Below are 22415 nucleotides of genomic sequence, written 5' to 3' on the forward strand. Positions count from 1 at the left end.
TAGTCATATCACACAGATGACTTTTTTCATGCACATTTATGTGCTGTAGGTTGAACCCCACTATGAAATTGCCACTATTCAACCATGTTTGACCATATTTGTGCCTCCAGCGCAGCAGCGAGTACAGGTAGCACGTGTGCCTGTCTCCAAGCAGGAACATCTCCTCCTGGCTATGGTCAGATTGACCTGGCAATTTGATGTAATATAAATTGACCTGGGATGAAAACTAACTCCAGTAATGCCTTCTAGTTTGTTTTACTCCATGTGGAGTTAATGGTCACTGTGAGCCAGTTTTCTTGGTTTGAATTTTTTTTTTTTTTTTTTGACAGAGTCTGGCTCTGTCACTCAGGCTGGAGTGCAGTGGCACAGTCTCAGCTCACTGCCACCTCCATCTCCTGGGTTTAAGCAATTCTCCTGCCTCAGCCTCCTGAGTAGCTGGGATTACAGGCACACGCCACCTCACTTGGCTAGTTTTTATATTTTTAGTGGAGACCGGGTTTCACCATGTTGGCCAGGCTGATCTCAAATTCCTGACCTCAAGTGATCCGCCCGCCTCAGCCTCACAAAGTGCTGGGATTACAGGCGTGAGTCACCACGCCCGGCCTGAGCCACGGTTTTCCATCACTGGTGTGGTTGCTTCATCAGGACTTGGCAGGCCATGTGTTGCTCCAGGCTCACTTGTGCTTCCAGCGCAGCAGCGAGTTCAGGTAGCATGTGTGTCTGTCTCTGAACAGGAGCATCCTCCCCCAGCTGTGGCACCTGGGCAACGGGACATCAATCCCTGCTCTTTAATCCTACCTCCAAAGGTGGTAATAGGAGGGCTTCCTCTGTGGGTAGTTGGGCCCATTCCCAGGCATCCTGCCACCTCCTTGGCAGCATCTCCTTGGAACCTTGCAGAAGCCTTAGGAGAGAATTTTTCCCCTCTTCTCCCCTCCCCTCCCCCGCCTATCCCCCGGGCTGGAGTGCACCCTTCCTTCCCTCCCTCGCTCTATCCCCCAGGCTGGAGTGCAGTGGTGCAATCTCGACTCACCACAACCTCCGCCTCCTGGGTTCAAGCGATTCTCCTGCCTTAGCCTCCAAGTAGCTGGGATTACAGGAGCCTGCCACCATGCCCGGCTAATTTTTGTATTTTTAGTAGAGTCAGAGTTCTGCCATGTTGACAAGGCTAGTCTTGAACTCCTGACCTCAGGTGATCCGCCTGCAGGCTAGTCTTGAACTCCTGATCTCAGGTGATCCACGCCTCTTGGCCTCCAAGTACTGGGATTACAGGCGTGAGCCACCCCCCGCCCAGCCAGAAATGCTTCTATTTTATGGCGAGGAAATTAACCGAGGTCACTGTCAAACCCATGGCTCCCGGCTCCCTGGCCCCTCACACCCATTTCCCTCTGCATCCTCTTGGTCTCCCATGGACACTGGGATGCGCACAGCCAGGTGCGAGAAGCAGGGCTCATCTCTGAGGGCTGTGTTATGGGGTAGGAGTTTAGCCTCAGTAACTGCAGCACTTTCTGCCCATGGCAACCTGTGCTGTTTTCACATTTCTCAGAAATTCCTGCTCTTGGAGTTTTACGCTTGTAACATCTGCTTAGCAAATTTTGAAAAATTGAAGATGGAGAGTAATAAAGTGTGGACAAAGCTCTGCAGGGAGCTTGTTAGAAATGCTGATTTGAGGCCGGGCGTGGTGGCTCACGCCTATTATATTCCCAGCAGTTTGGGAGGCCGAGGCAAGGGGATCACGAGGTCAGGAGCTCGTGACCATCCTGGCCAACATGGTGAAACCCCATCTCTACTAAAAATACAAAAATTACCCAGGTGTGGTGGCGGGCGCCTGTAGTCCCAACTATGCAAGAGGCTGAGGCAGGAGAATCTCTTGAACTCTGGAGGCGGAGGTTGCAGTAAGCCAAGATCGCGCCATTGCACCCCAGCCTGGCGACAGAGCGAGACTCCGTCTCAAAACAGAAATGCCGATTTGAAGGTTCTGATTTCCGGAGTCCCGGCTGATGCTCACCTGTTGCCAGCTTTGCTAAGCGTCCCAGGTTAGTCTAGGGCAAGCAGGCTCTGAGCAAGACAGCAGGTAATGAGGGAGGGATTCAGAATCTGGCATTGTCAAGGGGGACTTTCCCAAGTGTCCCGTTGTGTCCAGGGGCAGCAGCAGGGAGAACCTGCCCTGAAGGGCTGCAGCGGTCAGTGAGCCCGGCACCTGGCTAGCTCTTGGGAAGGATCATTACTGTCACCAACCTCGATTGTAAAACACTCACAAGACGCTGTTTTTTTGTTTGTTTGTTTGTTTTTTGTTTTTGGTTTTTTTTTGGAGACAGTCTCACTCTGTCGCCCAGGCCGGAGTGCAATGGTGGGATCTCGGCTCACTGCAGCCTCTACCTCCCGGGTTCAAGCGATTCTCCTGCCTCAGCCTCCAGAGCAGCTGGGATTACAATCATGTGCCACCATGCCTGGCTAATTTTTGTATTTTTAGTAGAGACAAGGTTTTGCCATGTTGGCCAGGCTGGTCTTGAACTCCTGACCTCAGGTGATCTGCCCGCCTCGGCCTCCTAAAGTGTTGGAATTACAGGCGTGAGCCACCGCGCCTGGCCCAGACACTTCTGAGAACGAGCTACATCCTCTGTGACACTGGATTCTGGCTGGTCCAGCAGCACAGGTGTGCACATGTCCGGATGTGCATCCACACACTCATGCGCACATGCCCAGCTGTGTTTCCCTGAAGCATATTTATCCTTCCAGTGTTCCTGCACCTCGGAAGGAGGCAGGACAGCTGGCCTGGACCCTGCCCCACCCTTCCGTGACCCCACCTACTGAGTGATGAACAATTCCATGCCAGCACAGTGTCCAGCCCACAGATAGGTCCACATAGTGGAGTAGGAGGAGGGACTATTTTGGTATGTATGGCTTTCGCGAATCTTTTGTTAATTTTTGTTTAGCTTTGTATGAGGCAGCATTCCATTTTGACTGGACAGTAATGGAGGTGATGAAAGTTTTTAAAATAAATATTTTTTAATGGGAGATGAAGAGTTTTGGCCAACTGAGTCAAGCATTTATTTTATTACTCTTGTTGCCACAAACACGAGTATGTTCCATTCAAGTGAGGATGTATTTGCAAGTAAAAAGATGCCTCACATTGTTCCAATGTTTATATAATCATGCATCTTTGTTTAATGGAGCACTGCTTAATTTATAATGAATATTTTATATTTATTGTTAGAAAGTTAATCTTACGGTGGTATGTGTTGAAAAATCAGCAGCGCATTGATGAATAGAGCTCATTTTAATTCACAGTTTACCCTCTTTGTTTTACTATTAAAGTTCATTTTTAAAACTTCACAATTTAATTTCTTATGGGCCAAATTGAATAAAACTTAAAAGGTGCCAGAAGGTAACAATGAAAGGAAAATCATCTCATCGCCCTTGACTTCAGCCATCTAGTTCCTAACCCTAAATCAGCACCTGTTAAGTTTGAAATTTTACCAGAAATAGTCTCAGCCTTGACAAGCATACGTAGAGAGAGAGAGAGAGAGAGAGATATATATATATATATATATTTTTTTTTTTTTTTAATGAGATGGAGTCTCGCTCTGTCACCCAGGCTGGAGTGCAGTGGCACAATCTCGGCTCACTGCAACCTCCACCTCCCGGGTTCACGCCATTCTTCTGCCTCAGCCCCCCAAGTAACTGGGACTATAGGCGCCCGCCACCACACCCGGCTAATTTTTTTTTGTATTTTTTAGTAGAGTTGGGGTTTCACCGTGTTAGCCAGGATGGTCTTGATCTCCTGACCTCGTGATCCGCCCGCCTCGGCCTCCCAAAGTGCTGGGATTACGGGCGTGAGCCACCGTGCCCGGCCAAGCATATGCATATTTTGCACCCCTCACCCCTGATACACTTTTTAGAAATGCATTTGTGAGGATCCTATCCATCTCTGTATCGCACCTGGCTGTCATCACTTGATAGTAGCCTGGAGACTTGGCGAATCCCCACTACAGTATGTTGAGCTTCAGTTACTGGTTTTACTATTCCATGATGTGGCTGTATCCACAGTTACTTAACCAGGGTGTGGTTTGTTACAGTGCAGCAACAGAGTGACGTTCTGAGAAGCTGGACACTATTGGTGCCTGCATTTTGGAGTCATCATCATTGACCTTTCAGTTTTCCCTGGACCGTTAGGGTCACTTTGCAGATCCTCTAAGGCCACATTCCCATTTTTCTGCAAGAGTAGTCGATAACAGAAAGAAGTATTTTGCAACTTAATTGGTAATGCTGTTCACTGATGGTATTAAGACACAATTAGTTACCACTGACTGAGCGCCTGCTGGGTGTCAGGCCCACGCTAGTGCATTCCTCGCATCATCTGTCCATGGGTAATGTTTGTCTGCAGCATGTTGGGGTGGTGCTTGGGTGCACAATTATGCAAAATTTTGCGCCCCCGATATTTAGCTCCCAATGTGTCCGTGTCAGTGGGAGAAGAGTAGAGGGGCAGTGACTTGAAGTCTTTGCGGGCAGTGCAGGGAGAAGTCCGCCTCCCGGGCATCTTCTTCCTCAGGGCTCTTGGGCTTTCCTCCTGAGCTCCTGCAGATGGGCCTCTGCCGGCCTGCTCTGCCAGCTGGACAGGCATGTTGTGCCCCGAAAGTCTCTGCCCTCTAGAGATCACTCAGATCTCCTCCTGATCTACCCAGCCATCCTTTCCTGGAGCAGGGAGTGTTTCTCTGACGGGATGTCTCACTTGGCATCGGGGGACCCTTGACACTGTCGTTGCAGGGCCTGTGACATCTGGTTTGCTGCACAGTTGCCCCCCCCCGGACAACCCCCCCGGCCCAGAACACACTGGGCGGATGTGCCCCCACTCTATGACCTGGTGGGTTGTGCTCCCCCGGCGTGTGACCTGGTAGGTTGTGCTCCCCCAGCGTGTGAGATGGTAGGACATGCTCCCCAGCATGTGACCTGGTGGGACATGCTCCCCAGCATATGACCTGGTGGAATGCGCTCCCTAGCGTGTGACCTGGTGGGTTGTGCTTCCCCATCGTGTGACCTGGTGGGACATGCTCCCCATCGTGTAACCTGGTGGGTTGTGCTCCCCAGGGTGTGCCTGGCCTCCTTCAGATGCTGGTTTTGCCCTCCTGTGTCACACCCGTGGTGTGGTTAGGCCCTTGGCTTCCAGCCCTGCATCCATGCGGTCCTCATATCACACAGTTCTTTGAAGGTGATGGTGTTTCTAACTTTTAGGCATCTTATGAATCAGGTCACTTCTTAGACATAATGTAGAGTGAGTAAGTTTCAGCATTGGAGGACAATATATTGGAAGTAAATCCCATGTGGAAAGAGCTATTTTTCTATCAGTGGGATGCACCTCCTCCCTCTGGTCCAGCCCACTCGGCATGTGTTGCCCGAGCTGCCATGTGATCACCGGGACAAATGATGACTGCTATCATGGGGTCTCATTTATGATAAGAAATGGCATGTGGCGGATGTGGAAAACTGGGTTGCAGGTAAAGCCATGGTCGTTTGGGTCATCTGTATCGGGTGGGTGCACTGTCAGGGGAGGCGGGGGAGAGTGCCCCTGCACAGGGCTGGGCTCTGTAGACCACCCCATGGAGCTTAGGAGCCCTCCATCTTTCTGACATAGTCTAAACCATCCTGGCTGGGTCTTCAGTGTTTAATATCTTTGTGAGGGTCAAAACTCTAGCACCAGATCTTTCTTCTGAGCTGTAACCTGTTACTTATAAACACTAAAGTGTTAACTTACATTGTGAGCGTTCAAATCTTCAAATTCAATCGTCATACTTTTTGCTGTGCGTGTGGGATTTCAGAAAAATGACTATTGTAGTAGACAAGCAAAAGACATCCAAATGTGGACCGACTGGCTGTAACAGAATCACTCCCCGGAAAGCTAGGTGTGTCCTTAAATATCTCCACACTTGCGAACAGGCACAGTCAGGATGGTCTGAAGATGCACGCTCCACTGTAGGAAGGGCTGTGGCTTGAGCAGGGGAAAAACGGAAAGTTTGATTTTCAGTAACTTTCGAAGTCATTGGACAGAGCATGTGTTACCGACCACAGACTTGGACCTGAAACTCCCCACTGGCATCTAGCTGAGTATCGTGAACTGGGACAAACTGATCTTTCTGGGGTGAGAGTGACACAGGGAGGCTTGTCTGCACCATCTTCAGTGACCTTTGGATGTGAAAATGGCCCATTGGAGGCATTTTGACTTGGCCTTTACATGAGTTATGGTGTCTGACTTTGTGTCCTCCTCTTTTTCAGATGCCTTTGTGAACAGCCAGGAATGGACGCTGAGTCGATCTGTCCCGGAGCTCAAAGTGGTGAGTGGTTCCCTCTGGCCCTGGCACCTGTGGGAAGGGAGGGGCTCTGTGCACACCCAAGCCTGCATTCCCAGGCAACTGGTCATTGACTGGGGCCCACAGTGGAAGTGTGACTCTGGGTGTGTTCCTGGGAAGGGCCAGGTATAGTTGATAGCTTGAGACTAGAGTCCAAGTCCCTGAGTGCCCCTGGGACAGCTACGACAGCCATGACTGCCACTCAGCCAGGGCGGCGTCTCCTGTGCAGGGCAGAGGCCATCATCATCCCCTCTCTCACATCTCGTGGGTGGGTGTGTGTTGTGTGTGTGTCCACACACACACACCCCCATGAGTTGATTTGTCCTTTGCAGGATGTCACGGAAGGCTCCACACACACACACACCCATGGGTTGATTTGTCCTTTGCAGGATGTCACGGAAGGCTTCTGTCATGAGTCGCCAAGCTTTGGTATCCGTCATTTTTGAAATGTGACTATTTACCCTATGACCAAGTATTGGCATAAAATTAAAATTTTTGTCTTTTACAAACTTTACCCTTTCGGTGAAATTATGTAGAGCTTCAAATTGGCCTGTGTAAAAAGCGATCCATTGCAGCCACCCTTTCCAGCCACTCCCCTCTAGTAACCACCCACCGTAGGATGGAAGGAAGGGGCAAGTCTTACTTTGAAACAACCAGGTTCTTTGTCGTGAAATATGTGGCATTTGTGTGTATGTTTATGTATCTGTGTATGTATGTATATATGTGTATATATGTCTAATTTCCATGTGTGTGTTTATGTATTTATCTACGTATGTATGTATATATGTCTAATTTCTGTATATGTGTGTATGTATTTTCTCATTTGACCGTGAAAGGAAAGCAGATGTGCTCTTGCTGTTCTGCAGACTCCGGCATGGGCCTACCTGGTGTGTCTGTGCTCTGCATTTCTATTGATAGCACCAGATCTCCTGCGGCCCGTGGACTCCTCCCCACTGACCCCAACCTCATTGCATGCTTGGAGGACAGGACAAGGGCCAGGAGTCAGGATCCTTCCGGTCCCTCATGTTTGAGATGAGGAGATAGAGCAACAAAGAACTTCTAGGTCTTTGAAGAGACTTTTGTCACCAGGAAAAGTATTTGTTTTTAAACTTAGGAAATGAAGTACAATGAGTGGGAGGTGCCCTGAGATGGGAATGCCCTGTGGTCAGTGTGCCCTCTCTCTCATTGGTGTCTGACACACCCATCCCCACCTCGACTGCGGGGTGTCATCGGCTGGGCCCATCTCCTTCCCAGTGTCTGCCCCCCGCCCCATTCCTGCCTGAAGGTCTCTGGGCTGTCTCTGCAGCATTTGCCCGTGGGAGACAAAGCGTCTCTCAGTCCCAGTGCTGTCTCAGAAGCCTGGGGTTCCGCAAGACTGGCCTGGAAAGAGCCGCCTCTTTCTGTCTTTTGTGTGCTTTGTCACCGCGGCACTGGCAGGGTGTCTTAAGCCTATTGAAGCCGTCCAGGAAATATGCGTTGAATGAATGGCACAGGCTTGGCAGTGTTGTTACCAGGAGATTTTCAGAACAATCCCGCAGTTTCAGTTACTTCCTGTTAAGACAGCCGCTGCCACTCGGGTGCTGTGATGGGCACGGAACAGTAGTCACAGTGCTTTACTGGTGGTAATGGTGTCGATACAGCACCGGCTCTGTGCGGGTCGTGTTCTAAGTGCTTTACAAAATTACTTAATCCTGACAAGTGCCCCATGGGGAGGGGTAGGTACGGTTATCCCCATTTCACACATGAGGAAACCGAGGCTCAGAGACATGAAGAACCTGCCCAAGGAGCCACAGTGAGGAAGTAGCGGAGCTGAGGTGTGAGCCTGGAGGTGGTGCTTCCACCACCGCACTGCCTGATAGAACTTTCTCGACGGTAAAAACCTCCTGCGTCTGCACTGCCCGGTGCAGTCACAGCTGGCGTCACGTGGCTGTTGAGTGATTGAAACGTGGCCATTCAATGCCATCAAGGAGCTGCATTTTAAGTTTGATTCTAGTTCATTTAAATTGAAATAGCCATGCAGGGCCAGCGGCCATCCTACTGCCAGCATTACAGACTAACTGATCGTCAAGTATCGAACCACCTGACTTGGCAGTTCAAGGTGTTACAGGTTCAGAGAGGGCCCACGTGATCATTCCAGCCCATAATCGAGGATGCTTACCACCAAAAACTTGTGCTCTGCCGGTATTTTGAAAGCATGTGATTTTCTGGAATGTCTGCCCAGAGCTGGAGGAGACAGTTGCGTTTGAGGCAGCGTGGGCTCCTCATTCTGAAATGGACTGTCTTAAGGCTTGCTTCAATTTGCTGACACCGTGGACTTCCATGCTGTTGGTTCTGCAGTTCTCAGAACAGTCCTGTCCCTGGCCCAAGTGTGGATGGAAGAGATCCTGGCAGGTCCACCAGCTCTGCTCTAGCCCAAGTGCCTTCCTGTTGTGGCATCAGCGGGCACTGGTCCTCATCGGCACCCCCAGCAGATCCCTTGTGTGCTGAGGAATGCTCAGGGTCTGAAGAAAGCGCTGCTTTGTTCCCTAGGCAGCCTCCAAGTGCCTATAGGGCTGCAATTGTTTCCCTCCTAGCACAGCCCCCCCAGGACAGGTGGCACTTTAGGTCAGCGTCCCAGGAACCCAGCCCCTGCTTCACAAACGCAGCAGTGACATGATGTCATGGCAAGCCTCCAATAGGCCCTTTATGTAACATTTTGCAATAAATCTTTTGAAATCTGTCAGAGAAAAAAATTCAATGTTCTCTTTCTTCTCGAGAGTGGTAGTACCATGCCTTATGTTTTCTTTTCTTTTTTTCTTTTTTTTTTGTGATGGGGTCTTACTCTGTCACCCAGGCTGGAGTGCAATGGCGCCATCTCGGCTGACTGCAACCTGCCTCCTGGGTTCAAGTGATTCTCGTGCCTCAGCCTCCCGAGTAGCTGGGATGACAGGCAGCCGCCACCACATCTGGCTAATTTTTGTATTTTTAGTAGATACGAGATTTTACCATGTTGGCCAGGCTATGCTCGAACTCCTGACCTCAAGTCATCCGCCTGCCTTGGCCTCCCGAAGTGCTGGGATGACAGGCGTGAGCCACTGCGCCCGGCCTTATGTTTTCTGAAGTTGCGCTGTGGTCAGATTGTCCGTGACCAGTTGCTTTTGGTGCTGCACAGGAACCAACCGCTGCTGGCTGCAGATGTGTGCCCAACAGCAAAAGCTTGATGCTTCTGTCAGAGGGGAAGGCACATAGGCCCTGGACATCTTGCCTGTGTAGGGGACCTCAGTCCCCAGCTCCTCACATCCTATTTGTGTGTCTCCATTGACCTCCAACTGGAATTTTTACTAAAAGCCTTGATTTCCTTTTCAGCAAACCTCAGGGTTAGTGTGGGGCGCTGGAGAAATCAGTTTAGAAAGACACTGCATTCCCTTTGGCCTTGTGATATGAAGGGCCAAGTGTGGGCTCCGACGCACTTCATGTCCCTGCACAGACGATGCAGGGTTGACAGTGGCGACCTCTTCCTGCCTTAAGTACGTAGTTCTGTGATTTTCAAGACACCTCATTCCTCCTCACGTAGCTCTTTGGCTCGCTCTGGATTGATTTCCTCCATTTTGGTTTACTTCCAGCAGCTGCTCTGACAGCTTCACGGGTGGTGTGACACACTTGAAACGGCATTTTGACCCCTTATTTTATTTTCCTTTCACCATCAACTGTTAATTTCCACCAGCGTTTCAAATTAAAATAATGCCATCATGTGTGACTATGAGGTGGTCTGTGAGATGGCTGTTCCAGCCAAACCAAACCCCTTCCCACTCCACTCCAAGATTGATTGCCTTTGTTCCCCTAAGGGAGAACTTATGGGAGAGCTTAATTTTTGCCCATCTTGTTAGGCGGAAGAAGGCAGTAACGTTGCTATGCAGAGAAGGCACAGACCAAAGGATGTTTGGTTTTGGAGCATTTTCTTCCTCGAGAAAGAGAAACTGATGTTAATTAAAAATTTAATTCTGTGGCATACTGTTTTGGATTTTCCCAGCATGAAGCTGACATTAAGCGGGTGCCCCTGAGCAAAAGAATAATTAGTAGGTAGAAATTCTCCGATTATAGAGGCTCAGGGTGAAAAAAAGATGTACGTCGGATTAGGAGGGAAAACAGCTTTATTTAGAATCTGTCCACACAGCCTGGCTTGAGCCTGGCTCTGAGCCTTAGTAATAAGCATCTCATTCATACTCACCAGCAGTGGAGTCATTCATTTACTCATCCATTCTTTTACTCGGCCAGTGCTGTTGAGCGTCTGCCTTGGGCTCTGCATTACACAGGGATTCAGAGAACAAGGCAGGTAAGACCCGGTGCCTCTCTTTGAGGAATTGTCAGTATTGGAGGGAGCCAGATCAACATACTGATGTTTCCAAAATAATGTGTTCCCTTGTAAGATATCCTTGGGGCAGAGACCTAAGGGAGCTTTGAGGAAAGGCACCCAGTTGAGGCTGTGGCAATAGGAAGATGTCTTTGTCTCTTCCGGCTCCTGTAACAAAATATCATACACTGAGCAGCTGATAAACAACAGAAATGTATAGCTCACAGTTCTGGAGGCCAGGAAGTCCAAGATAAAGGCACCTGCAGATTTGATGCCTAAGGACCTGCTTGCTGGTTTGTAGGTGGCATCTTCTTGCTGTGTCCTCACGTGGAGGAAGACGCGAGAGGTCTTTCTCAGGCCTCTTCTATAAGGGCGCTAATCTGCTCCCACAACTGCTTCACCTTGTAATACAATCACCTTGGGGGTTAGGTTTCTTTTTTTAAATTTTTATTTATTTATTATTTTGTTTTTATTTTTTGAGACAGAGTCTCCCTCTGTCGCCCAGGCTGGAGTGCGGTGGTGCAATCTCAGCTCACTGCAACCTCTGCTTCCCGGGTTCAAGTGATTCTCCTGCCTCAGCCTCCCGAGTAGCTGGGATTACAGGCATGGACCACCACGCCTGGCTAATTTTTATATTTTTTTAGTTGAGACAGGGTTTCACCATGTTGGCCAGTCTGGTCTTGAACTCCTGACCTCAGGTGATCCACCTGCCTCGGCCTCCCAAAGTGCTGGGATTACAGGCCTGAGCCACCGTGCCCAGCCGGGGGTTAGGTTTCAACATATGAGTTTGGCTGGGAGTGTTGGGGGTAGGAGGGGGAAGCACAAACATTCCTACCATAGCTGAAGACTTCTCAGAGGAGGTGACATCTGAACTGATAGAGTAGGTTTCGGGGAATGATTGATGTGGAAAGCTTTAGTTGCCTGGAGACAGCAAGGCCTGTTAGGATGGGGCTTGGTAGCTGATTGACTAGGAGGCCTAGCAGGGAGCGGGCAGACGAGAGGCAGCAGGGTTGTAACTGGGGTGTAAGAGGACAGGACCGGGTATAGGTTTTAGAAAGGCCACTCTGGCTGATGAGTAGAGAGTGGGAGCGGCCAGGACTGGGTGACGGAGAACATTTGGATCTGTGAGCTGTCACTCAGACAGCAGACCACGGTGGCCTGTAAATCACTGAGAACCTTTTTTCCACACTGTCATGCCAAATTTGTTCTCTCATATGTTTGTTTGTTTGTTTTCTTTTTTGTTGTTGTTTTTGTTTTGTTTTGAGACAGGTCTCGCTCTGTCACCCAGGCTGGAGTGCAGTGGTGTATCTCAGCTCACTGCAACCTCCGCCTCCCGGGTTCAAGTGATTCTCCTGCCTCAGCCTCCCAAGTAGCTGGGACTACAGGCGTGTGCCACCACGCCTGGTTATTTTTTTTGTAGTTTTAGTAGAGATGGGATTTCACCATGTTAGCCAGGATGGTCTTGATCTCCTGACTTCATGATCTGCCCGCTTTGGCCCCCCAAAGCGCTGGGATTACAGGCGTGAGCCACCGCGCCCAGCCCTGTGTTTGTTCTTATAGCTATTGGCTTCATCATCTACTTAACCAACATTCCTTCCTCCCTTCTGTCTCTCTTCCTCTCCTCTCCCCTTTATTTCCATCTCTCCTCCCTCCCTTCCTCCCTCCCTCCCTCCCTCCCATCCTTCTTCCTTGCCATCCATCTATCCATCGACCCATCTTGTGTTTACCAGGCCTTTGTTGGAGCCAGGGACTATGACAAGTGTACAGATTCGGAGTTGGTGTCTTGGCCCATATCCAGAGACAGAGATCTTGGCCCTTGGGGTCCTAAGTATAGTGGGAGGTGGAGCCCAGGGCCTCACCAGCCACTGTCAAGGTTCTCTGGGGGTGAGGGGAAAGCAGGGAGGCCTTCCCAAGAGAAAGCGAAGCCCTCGTCAGGTGAGAGGGGAGGGGTGCTCAGGTGACAGGAGCAACGAAGTGTTCTTGTGGCAAGTTCATGGACCTGCTGGGCCCATTGGCTGCCAGCAAAGTTGTGTGTGAAGATTTGGAGGGAGACAGTTTGTTCCTAAAATGTTTGGAGTTTGGCCTCCAGGCAGCAGGAGTCTCCCAGGGCTTATGAAATGAAGGAGTGCCACTTTCTCATGGTCACTTTGTTTCCAAGAACCTCTCTCGTGTTCTCGGGGTGAAAAGCAGGTGCTTGCAGGCAGAGAGAGGCCCTAGAGGCTGCTTCCTTGATCCATGCACATTGGAGAGTCCACACCGAGGTGGCAGCAAGGTGCCCAGGAGGGAGCGAACTCCCTGACTTCCAGCCATTGGGAGTCGGGGATGGCTTCCAGCTTTCTGGTTGGAGAGGCTGGGTGTGATGTGGCCTCAGAAGCTGATGAGGAGACTGGGAGAGAGAGGCGAGGTGTGGACCCGTCGAGGCGTGAATACCGCATAGGTGGTGTATGGAGCTAAGTAGGGGCGCCTGGAGCTAGGGTGGACAGTTGCCAGGGGATGCAATTTGGAAATAGGTAACTTTTTTTTTTTTCCCCCTGCATCCAACCTTCTATCAATGAGTTATGATTCCAGAGTCTGCAGGGTGTCTCCTGTTAAATGAAATCACAGCTCATTGAGAGAAGGTTGGATGTGGACAGGCGCATGTTGGGACATTAGAGTGGAGAATCAGCTGGAGATGTGAGGATGGAGCCCTGGCGAGTCCCAGTATGTCCCAGCAGATGGAGGAAGAGCCCACAGGGCTGGGAGGGAGGTAGAGGTGGAAGCCAGTGTGAGAGTTGGAAGAGAGTGTCTTAGCAGCAGCTGCTGGTGATGGGGCCAGGTCAGAGCGAGACAGGCTAGTGGCTTTGAAATGGAAGTTGCGGGTGACCTGGTGGGCAGTTTCCTGGTAGCAACAGGGCCAGAGCTTCAGATAATTTGAGTGGAGGCAGGAGGGAGGTCAACAAGTGGAACCCAGAGCAAGCAGGGCGAGTCCCAGCTCGGGGAATGGCAGGTGGCCTTAATGAGCACCTGTGCCCAGGGATGGGTCCCTTGTGATGCTTTGGGCTTTTTAAGGAATCGATTCGATCATGCTTAAATTTGATTGCTAGAGATGTTCTAGTGGGGGAGGAAAAGATTAAAATGCAGGAGATTTTTGATGAGCAGCTTCCCAGAGAAGGCGGCATGGGGGCGTATCCAGCTCCCAAGCACAGGGAAAGGGAGGCTCCCTGTGGGATCGGCCCACTTGGAGGCTGGGAGGCCAGGTGTGTCCACTGTGTCAACAGGGAGGCTTCCTGTCAAGAAGCCCCTGGAGAGTCAGCCTTGCCGCCAGGTTACTGCTAGGACGGCGGCCCTCATGTCACCGTCACTCCTGAGGGTCGCCTTCTAATCCAGCTCAAACGAGCATCTTTGCCGTCTCTCCCAGCAGCCCCGGCACTGTCCCCTTTTTCTCGGAGATGCCTTGGTGGGTCCTGTGTCTGGGAGGCAGGTGTGTGCCCTCCTCGCCTGTGTGGCCGGCCCCTGCCTCGCTCCTCCACCCCCAGGTCTCCCCACACTGCCCTTTTCTGCTCCTGTTGTCCTGCCCCCAAGTCTACCCTTGACTCATCCCCTAGAGATGCTACCATGCGTGGGTCCTCGCCACTCTCCCCACGTCACTCAGCTCTGCCTTCGGGTGCCACCTCACCTGCTGCTTTTCCCAGTCTCTGGAGGGTGCACAGTAGATGCCGGTGGGCTAACTCGAGGAACACAGCCCTGATGTAAACAATGTGCTTGTTTTCTGGAAGAATGCCAAACCAGTGTTTATACCAGCATTGCTGATGCCGTTGCAGCTGTTGAGGCTGATGAGAACGTGAGATGTTAATTAAGAGTGTTGGACTCCCTTTTACTCCAGTAGAAGTATTGAATGAGCTTGTTTTTGGCCATCCAGCCAATGCTTGGTTATGTTTGTGTTTAGGCCTCCTGTCTATTTTAGCCTCTTTGTATTTGCAAAATGCCAAATAGAGTGATTTGATGATGCTTAACGGTTGTCCGTTTCTGTTTCAGGGAATTGTGGGTAACTTGGCCAGCGGCAAGTCTGCCCTGGTGCACCGGTACCTGACGGGCACATATGTCCAGGAGGAGTCTCCGGAAGGTATGCTGTTTGGCAGGCAGTTGCAAACTTAAGAATGTAGTTTTTTAAAATTTTTCCTTAGCATATTATAAATCATGACTTTGATGTATCACAGGTCAAGAAAGCAATGAAACATACCAAGCAGTAAAAACCCTTAAGTATGTGGTTTCTTCTGTAGTATTTTTAGCAAACCCATTATATTCACTTTGATATTTGGAATAGTACAGTAGAACCATGAAATACCATTGAATTTATTTCTTATCTAATTGTTCTGTCCTTTCAAATGTCCTTTTTAATCCAGTGTCCTTTTTATCCATTGTTACTCCTTTAAATACTGACTGGACATTCCTGTGATCTGGATATTGAATTTATACATAATTTGTATGTAATGTTACTTAGTCATAGATAAGAGCCTTTCTGGATAAGACATTCAGATTACCACCACCATATGTTTGAGTATGTTTCCCCCCTTATATTATAAACATTTAATAATCATTTTGCATGAGAGTAAGATTTTTTTTTTGCCATTAGGCATTTACTTCTTCAGTTAACATGTCCATATTTTATTTTTTGCCTTAAATAAAATTATGATAATGGTAGGAAAGCATTTAGCTCCCGTGTCCCCTAATGAAGGGGTGTAGTTGACAAGCAGTTTTCTAAATGAAATTTTCTCTCCGTGTAACTTTGTTAAATCCAACTCTGAGACACTGAATTTCTGGTTCCTTCTTTTTCTTACTGGCTGTTCCATTCTTTGCAGATATGGATGCAGGTAACTATTCATTTTCTTCATGGCAGCGCTTGTCTTGTTTTGGAGAGAGAGGAAAGGCACCACTTTGTACTGTAGCGTTCCCTTCCCTCCTTGTTCTGTGTACCATCCTATTTTGCTTCATTTTATCTTTTTTTTTCAGTTGAACATTCCACCCTGTTTTGTCCCTTAGTTGTCTTTTTAGCAGTAGTCCCAAGTAGCTTCACCTGTTTCCTGTAACACCTGTCCTAGCATTTAACTCTTGTCCTGAATACTGTAGAACTGTTCGGAGAAGTGTAAAAGTGGCTTGAGGCTCTGCCACCGTTTTGCAGAATTTTGCAGTCATGTCATGAACACCTCATACATCAGGAAAAGACCTTCCATACTGAAATGATGATTTAGGAAGATTAGAGGTGTTTAATGAAGGCTCGTATGTAGGGGTCAATAAGAGAAAGCTTGCCTGTCCACTGAGAAATGCATACAGATGCTACAAAATGGCATGATTTGGAGAAACGAGCAAAGGCCACAGTTTGCCAGGGCTCTGTCCCTGGGTTTTGACGGCTTTTATTTGCTCCTTTGTGTCAGAATATGAATTTTAGCCACGGCCAGCTGATGACACCTTTTAGAGAATCTTTTAGAGATATTCCTTTGGGTTTTCCACTTATTTTCAAGGGCTAGCTATTGCAGAGGTTATACAGAGGTTAACTCACCTGCAAATGAAATGACCACCTTTTCCAAGCAAATCTACCTTCAGGGCCCTGCAACTCTGTGGATTTCAACCTGGGACCACAGGAAGTTACATGAGTCGGGCCTGGTTTTGTTGCTGTTGCTGTGGCTGTCTCTGGCCCTGGGGTTCAGGTGTCTGGTGGGGCAGCGCTGGGGGCCCTGGGTCTCTGGAGTAAGAACAAGGACCACAACTCACTCATGGTGGCCTTTCTGCTATATGCCTATTTGGTCATTTTTGTGGCTTTTTGCTGTTTTCCCTTTGGACATTCACAGTGTGTTCCATCGTATTTGGGCCCAGCTGTGATGTCTTTTGCAGTGCATAATTGACCCCGTACATTTTGACTAACACCAGGGCATTTCTCTTGAACGTTTATACATCAAAAGGAAGGATTGTGGGGTGACCTAAACTGATCACTAACAGCCCTGCTTCTTTGATTTTTCAAGTAATACATTTTTCTGCACTGAAATTTCATAGTATTGTGTATGGTTTTTAAAAATACATTATTTTTAAGAGTAGGAGCGTGGGCGAGTACCTCCCTTTCTTCATCTGCAAAGTGGAAGTAGCTCATCCCCTCCATGGGGCCCCATGCCCAAGGCTTCCTGGGTCAGGGGAAAGATCATGATCCCTGACCTTTTCTCATGCCCTGCAGCAGCCCTCCCTGGGCATGTGGCCTCTCACCTTTTGACTCGAGGTCCCAGGGATTGTTCTGTGGGAGTGTGAGGAGCTGACAGCAGCAGACACCCAGGTGCACCCCAGTGGGTGTGTGTCTAGGGCCCCCGGGTGCTGAAAGAATTATGAATACATGGCTCCTTGTGCCTGGAAGCCTCTTAGTCCTGCTGAATTCATGCTTCTCATGGCTGAGCTACCTTTCCTGTGTAGAACCAAGCAGGTGGCCACTGTCTTTGCCCCTCTTGATGAGACCAGGGAATGGACTTTTACTTCCTGTTCATGTGACTGTGTGCCTCATGACAGTGGCAGGAGGGAGCTATAACTTGTTGTAATGTAACTTGTAATGAAAGGAGCCATACTTGTTGTTGGGGAAAGAAAACAAATGAGAAGCCATGTTTCTTTCATACCACGGTCTTGCCATCCTGAAATTCCTTCTCATGCTCAGGGAGCCTATACCTGGAAAGTGATTTCAATTTTTGTCCAGTGAGTTAGTGTTGATCAATTACCCATGCTTTGCTTAATTGAGAAGCTTTAGGTATGGAGTGTTGTGGGTTTGGGATATAATTTATTGTGTTGTCACCTGGGTGTGTGGAGACTATCAAAGGGATGTGTTGTCCTCGGGCAGTGCTGGAGGCTGACAAAGCTGATGATGTCCCAGCCTCACCTGTGGTTACTTACCCACACAAAGGTGAGGGCACAGCCCATGGTGGGAGTGGTTGGCGCCCGGTTGAGGGATTGGATTTGGAGTGAGCTCTGTGACCATCCCATTTCTTGGTGTACTGCTACCTTCTTATCGGACCCCCTTTCCTTTTACAACTGCTAGAGTGATGAACTGGGCAGCTACTTTGAATGAAAGGCATTTTGCTGTGTATCTGCCTGTCCAGATAGTTCCTTGGATTCTCCCTGCGCTTGTTAATGTCTGTACCCTGTTCTGATTTAATTAGTGCGTGAATATCCTTTATATCCTAATCCTGACCTGTGGCTGGGATATGTAGATTGCTGGGAGGGGTGAGGTGGTGAGGGCCTTCCTGTCTTCAGGGGAGAGCTCTCTCCTGGTAGAAACATTTCTGGTGCAGAGCCGTCTCCAGATCCAACCCTGCTTTTCCTCAGATACATCAGATGCATTTTAGCTCCATCCCAGAGGGTAATATCTGCTGTCTTTTAGTTGTATGATGCATTTGGGTTGATATTTTATTCTTGTAGTGAAGAGAGCCAACTCACAAGATTTAGATTATTTAATTTATTTATTTATTTTGAGATGGAGTCTTAACTCTGTCACCCAGACTGGAGTGCAGTGGCGTGATCTCAGCTCACTGCAACCTCTGCCTCCAGGATTCAAGTGATCCTCCTGCCTCAGCCTCCTGAGTAGCTGGGATTACAGGCACCCCCCACCGCGCCCGAATAATTTTTGTATTTTTAGTAGAGGCGGGGTTTCACCATGTTGGCCAGGCTGGTCTTAAACTCCTGACCTCAAGTGATCCACCTGCCTGGGCCCCCCAGAGTGCTGGGATTACAGGCATGATTCACCACGTCCAGCCAAGACTTAGATAATTTTAAAGATGCAGTTCAAATGAGGGAAGGATATGAATATTCTGTTTTTCAGTTAGTGAATTAACAATGCAAAAGTGGGTAGCACCATAGGGAGCTTGTGATTCCATGAAATCAGTCAAAGAGTAAACCTCTTGGATTGACAGATTCCTTAATATTATGTGTATGTGTGTGTGTGTGTGTGTGTGTGTGTGTATACACCTAGGTGTGTAATATATGTATGTGTACTTCAGTCCTAGCACTGTAGTAACAAACTACCACACACAGTGTGGCTTAAAACAGAAATGTGTTCTCATAGTTCTCAGAAGTCTGAAATCAAGGTGTTGATGGGGTTGGTTCCTTCTGCAGCTTAGAGGTTGAATCTGTTCCATGTCTGTGCAGTTCTGATTTAATTAGTGCGTGAATATCCTTTATATTCTAATCCTGACCGTGGCTGGGATATGTAGATTGCTGGGAGGGGTGAGGTGGTGAGGGCCTTCCTGTCTTCAGGGGAGAGCTCTCTCGTGGTAGAAACATTTCTGGTGCAGAGCCGTTTCCAGATCTGAGCCTACTTTTCAGCAGATGTATCAGATGCATTTTAGCTCCATCCCAGAGGGTAACATCTGCTGTCTTAATTGTGTGATGCATTTTGGTTGATATTTTATTGTTACAGGAAGAGAGCCAACTCACAGATTTAGATGATTTTAAAGATGCAGTTCAAATGAGGGAAGAATGTAAATACTGTTTTTCAATTAGTGAATTAACAATGCAAAAGTGGGTTACTCCGTAGAGAGCTTGTGATTTCATGAAAGCCATCAAAGAGTAAACCTCTTGTATAGACAGATTCCTTAATTGGGTGTGCGTGCTCACACGTGTGTGTGTGTTCATCTAGGTGTGTAATATATGTATGTGTACCTCAGTCCTTGGGCTGTGGTAACAAAGTACCACAAACTGTGGCTTAAAACAGAAATGTATTCCCACAAGTTGGAAATCAAGGCATTGACAGGGTTGGTCCTTCTGCAGGCTTTGAGGTTGAATCTGTTGCATGTCTGTGCACAGTTGTTCTGATTTAATTAGTGCATGCATATACTTTATCCTAATCGTGGCCTGTGGCTGGGATATGTAGATGGCTGGGGCGGTTAAGGTGGTAAGGGCCTTCCTGTCTTCAGGGGAGAGCTTCTGGGGGCTGTCAGCAATCCGTACTGTTTCTTGCCTCATAGACTCCTAACTCCAGTCTCTGCCTCTGTCGCCACAGCATTTTCCTGGCTATCTGTGACTGTCCAAACTTTTTCTTATAAGGACACCAGCCCTTGGATTTAGGGCCCATCCTCCTCCAGCATGACATCATCTTTACTTGATCCCATCTGCAAAGACCCTTTATCCAGGTGACGTCACACCACAGGTCCCAGGGCTTAGCGCTTGAACGTATCTTTTAGGGCATACAGTTCAACCGGCAGCAGTGTGCGTGTTATATACCTGTGATGTTCTCCAGGGGTGTCCAATCTTTTGGCTTCTCTGGGCTACATTGGAAGAAGAATTGTCTTGGGCCACACATAAAATACACTAACACTAACGATAGCAAATGAGCTAAAAAAAATACATATATATATATACACACACACTAAAAACTCATGCGTTAAGAAAGTTTACGAATTTGTGTTGGGCCGCACTCAAAGCTGTCCTGGGTGGCAGGTTAGAGAAGCTTGGTTTAGACGGTCGCTGCACTTAGAACTGTTGGAGTTGGCCCCATCACTTGGTGGTGGTCACGGTTCTGCCAGCGATGCTTTTGCAAGCTCTGCTGGTGTTCTAGAACCTCACAAGGACTCATCAGCTGGCAGTGACCTTCACACCTCTGAGGACAATTTCACAGCTGCCATTCACTTCCTATAAAGAGAATCAGATGAAAATTACTTATTTGCCAAATGAGCCCTATTAATGGCTGCTGATTAGAATCGTGTGACGTTTTGGGTGTGTAATGTGACTTCCCTCGTGGTGTGTTTATGTGCTTAATATTCAGCATGCGCCTCCCTCCCCCAACACAGACCCCACATGATGCCACTCAGCTTTTAACTCTCCTTTCAAAAAAGAAAAAGTCAAAGGAAACAGCTAGGACGTCCAGTATCCAGTATTATGTGGACATTAGATAGGAAGTGTGGACCTGCCCGAGACACTTCACCCCCTGCAGGTGGGGAGAGTGTGGCGTCCTCCTGAGATCTTTTCAGGTTGCAGAACTGAGTCATTGCTCTGAGACCCGTGCCCCAGGACAACTCTCTCTGTGTCACCCATGGCATCCCAGGCATCCTGGGCCATGGGCCCTCCCGAGCTGTGCAGGGTAGCTCGTGTGCTAGAAGGACCTGAGCACCAGAAAAGCTGAAAGCCAGCACCACGTTGAGATCGTGGCACTCCTGAGGAGGGCAGAAAGGTGGCCCCACAAGCTTCCCAAGATGAGACTAAACTGTATATGGATTGAGTGGGAGCTTTTATGGTTGGTTGGTTGGTCGAGAGAGACTTAGACCAACTCCAAGCTGCAAAATGAAAGTACCGAGAGTAAGGTGTGCCATCTGAGAGCCGCCTTTATCCCAGATCTGGAAGAAACCCACATCCAGGTGTGAAAGTGACAAAAGGAGGGCCGGGGCCTGCCTGCCGCTGAGGCCCAGCGGCTGCCTGCGAGGGTCAGTGGTGTCGTAGCCTGCTGCCGCCACACAGAGGGATTTGCAGGGAAGGGCCGTAGCCAGGCATGATGTGGGAGCATTGGCCCTGGCGTTCCCGGGTCTTCATGACCTTAATTCAGCAGGGGCTCCTTCCTTCAGTGATGGAATCTGGAGTTTCTGATTGATTCTTAACCAACTCAAAATTTTAGGCAGAAAGCTAGCTCCAAGGCTGAGGCAGCCCTGAATGTGCCTAGGCCAACAGCCAGCGAGCTCCTGGCCGGGAGCCTGGTAATGAGGATGGCTGGTAAAGGCTGTGCCGGCCCTGTCTCCCTCCCAGAAGGGTGACCCTCCAGCCCCATGTCCAGGCTCTCCCATCTTCCCAGCTCGGGCCACACATAGGCAGCAGCTGCCCCCATGCTCTGTCCCAAAGATGGAACACATTGGTCACTGGGAGATTAGCCTCCCTCGTTCATTTTCCCAATAGAATATGATAGCCGAGGTAGCTAGAAGAGTATGGTCAAGGAGCTCAAGGCAGCTCTTTCACTCAGGAGCCTGCCAGCATAGGGCAGGGGAAGCCACTGCCCTCCCAGATGGAAAAGGTACCTGTAGTTGGGCGGGGGGGGGGTGTTCCCTATGTAAAGAAGAGTCCAAAATAGATAAGGGAGACTGAAGAAACCTGAATATCCAGTGCTCATGAGGAAAAGCTTTAAGAGAAAATACCAGGTGCTAAGAGTAATTATAACTACCAGGTAAGGACCAGTGAGAAACAGTGGGTGAGATTAAGCTTGACAGTTCCCTAACTCAGGAAAGTCGAGTTTTTGAGCATAAGTCATAGGAAATTCTCAAACATACTTTTGCTTTGTGCCTGGGAAGCAGGAAACTACACCAGACCCATCTCATTTCTTACATCTCTCCAAGAGAAGCCTTTCGCTTGTCTCTTTGGTTTATTTGGTTCACATCAGAGTTTGCTAAAGGCTTGGAGGTTCTGTAGGAAGGCATGAGCCGCTTCGCCTCCTGAAGAAAGGACGTCTCGTTTCCAGCATGTTGGGGGTCAGGCTGTGCTGCACTGAGGCTGAAGGGTTCTGGGGTTTTCCACTGCGTGTTTGGTTTCTGTTGCTTGTTCCTAGCTGCTGACGCGGCGTGCTGGATGAGAGTTCTGGCCACTGGCTTCTGGCCTCGAGGGCCAGCTGGCTGTACAGCCACCTGCGAGTCTTTGTTCCCGGGGTTAGCCTTGCCACCCTCCTCCTGGACTGCCTAGAATTGTTTCCTGTCATCAGGGTAGTAAATGTGTTCTCAGGAGCACGTGTATCTTAAATATGTTTTAACGAATGTTTACTTAGTTTC

General features: G+C 49.0%; 1 protein-coding gene across 13 annotated transcripts in view; it reads left to right on the forward strand.

Moving 5' to 3' along the window:
* The window catches only part of AGAP1 (ArfGAP with GTPase domain, ankyrin repeat and PH domain 1), a 634886-nt gene that overhangs the window by 209072 nt on the left and 403399 nt on the right, over positions 1-22415 (forward strand). For all 13 annotated transcript variants that reach the window (XR_010122905.1, XR_010122906.1, XR_010122903.1 and 10 more), the window contains exons 2-3: positions 6268-6326; positions 14686-14773. Coding sequence is in view for 10 of the 13 variants with exons in the window: in XM_054477354.2 (XP_054333329.1) it covers positions 6268-6326; positions 14686-14773 (147 nt within the window). In the remaining 3 variants the exon portion in view is untranslated. The remainder of the gene's footprint in view (positions 1-6267; positions 6327-14685; positions 14774-22415) is intronic.

Source organism: Pongo pygmaeus, chromosome 11 (assembly GCF_028885625.2).
Source record: "Pongo pygmaeus isolate AG05252 chromosome 11, NHGRI_mPonPyg2-v2.0_pri, whole genome shotgun sequence".
In the NCBI taxonomy this organism is placed as follows: Eukaryota; Metazoa; Chordata; class Mammalia; order Primates; family Hominidae; genus Pongo; species Pongo pygmaeus.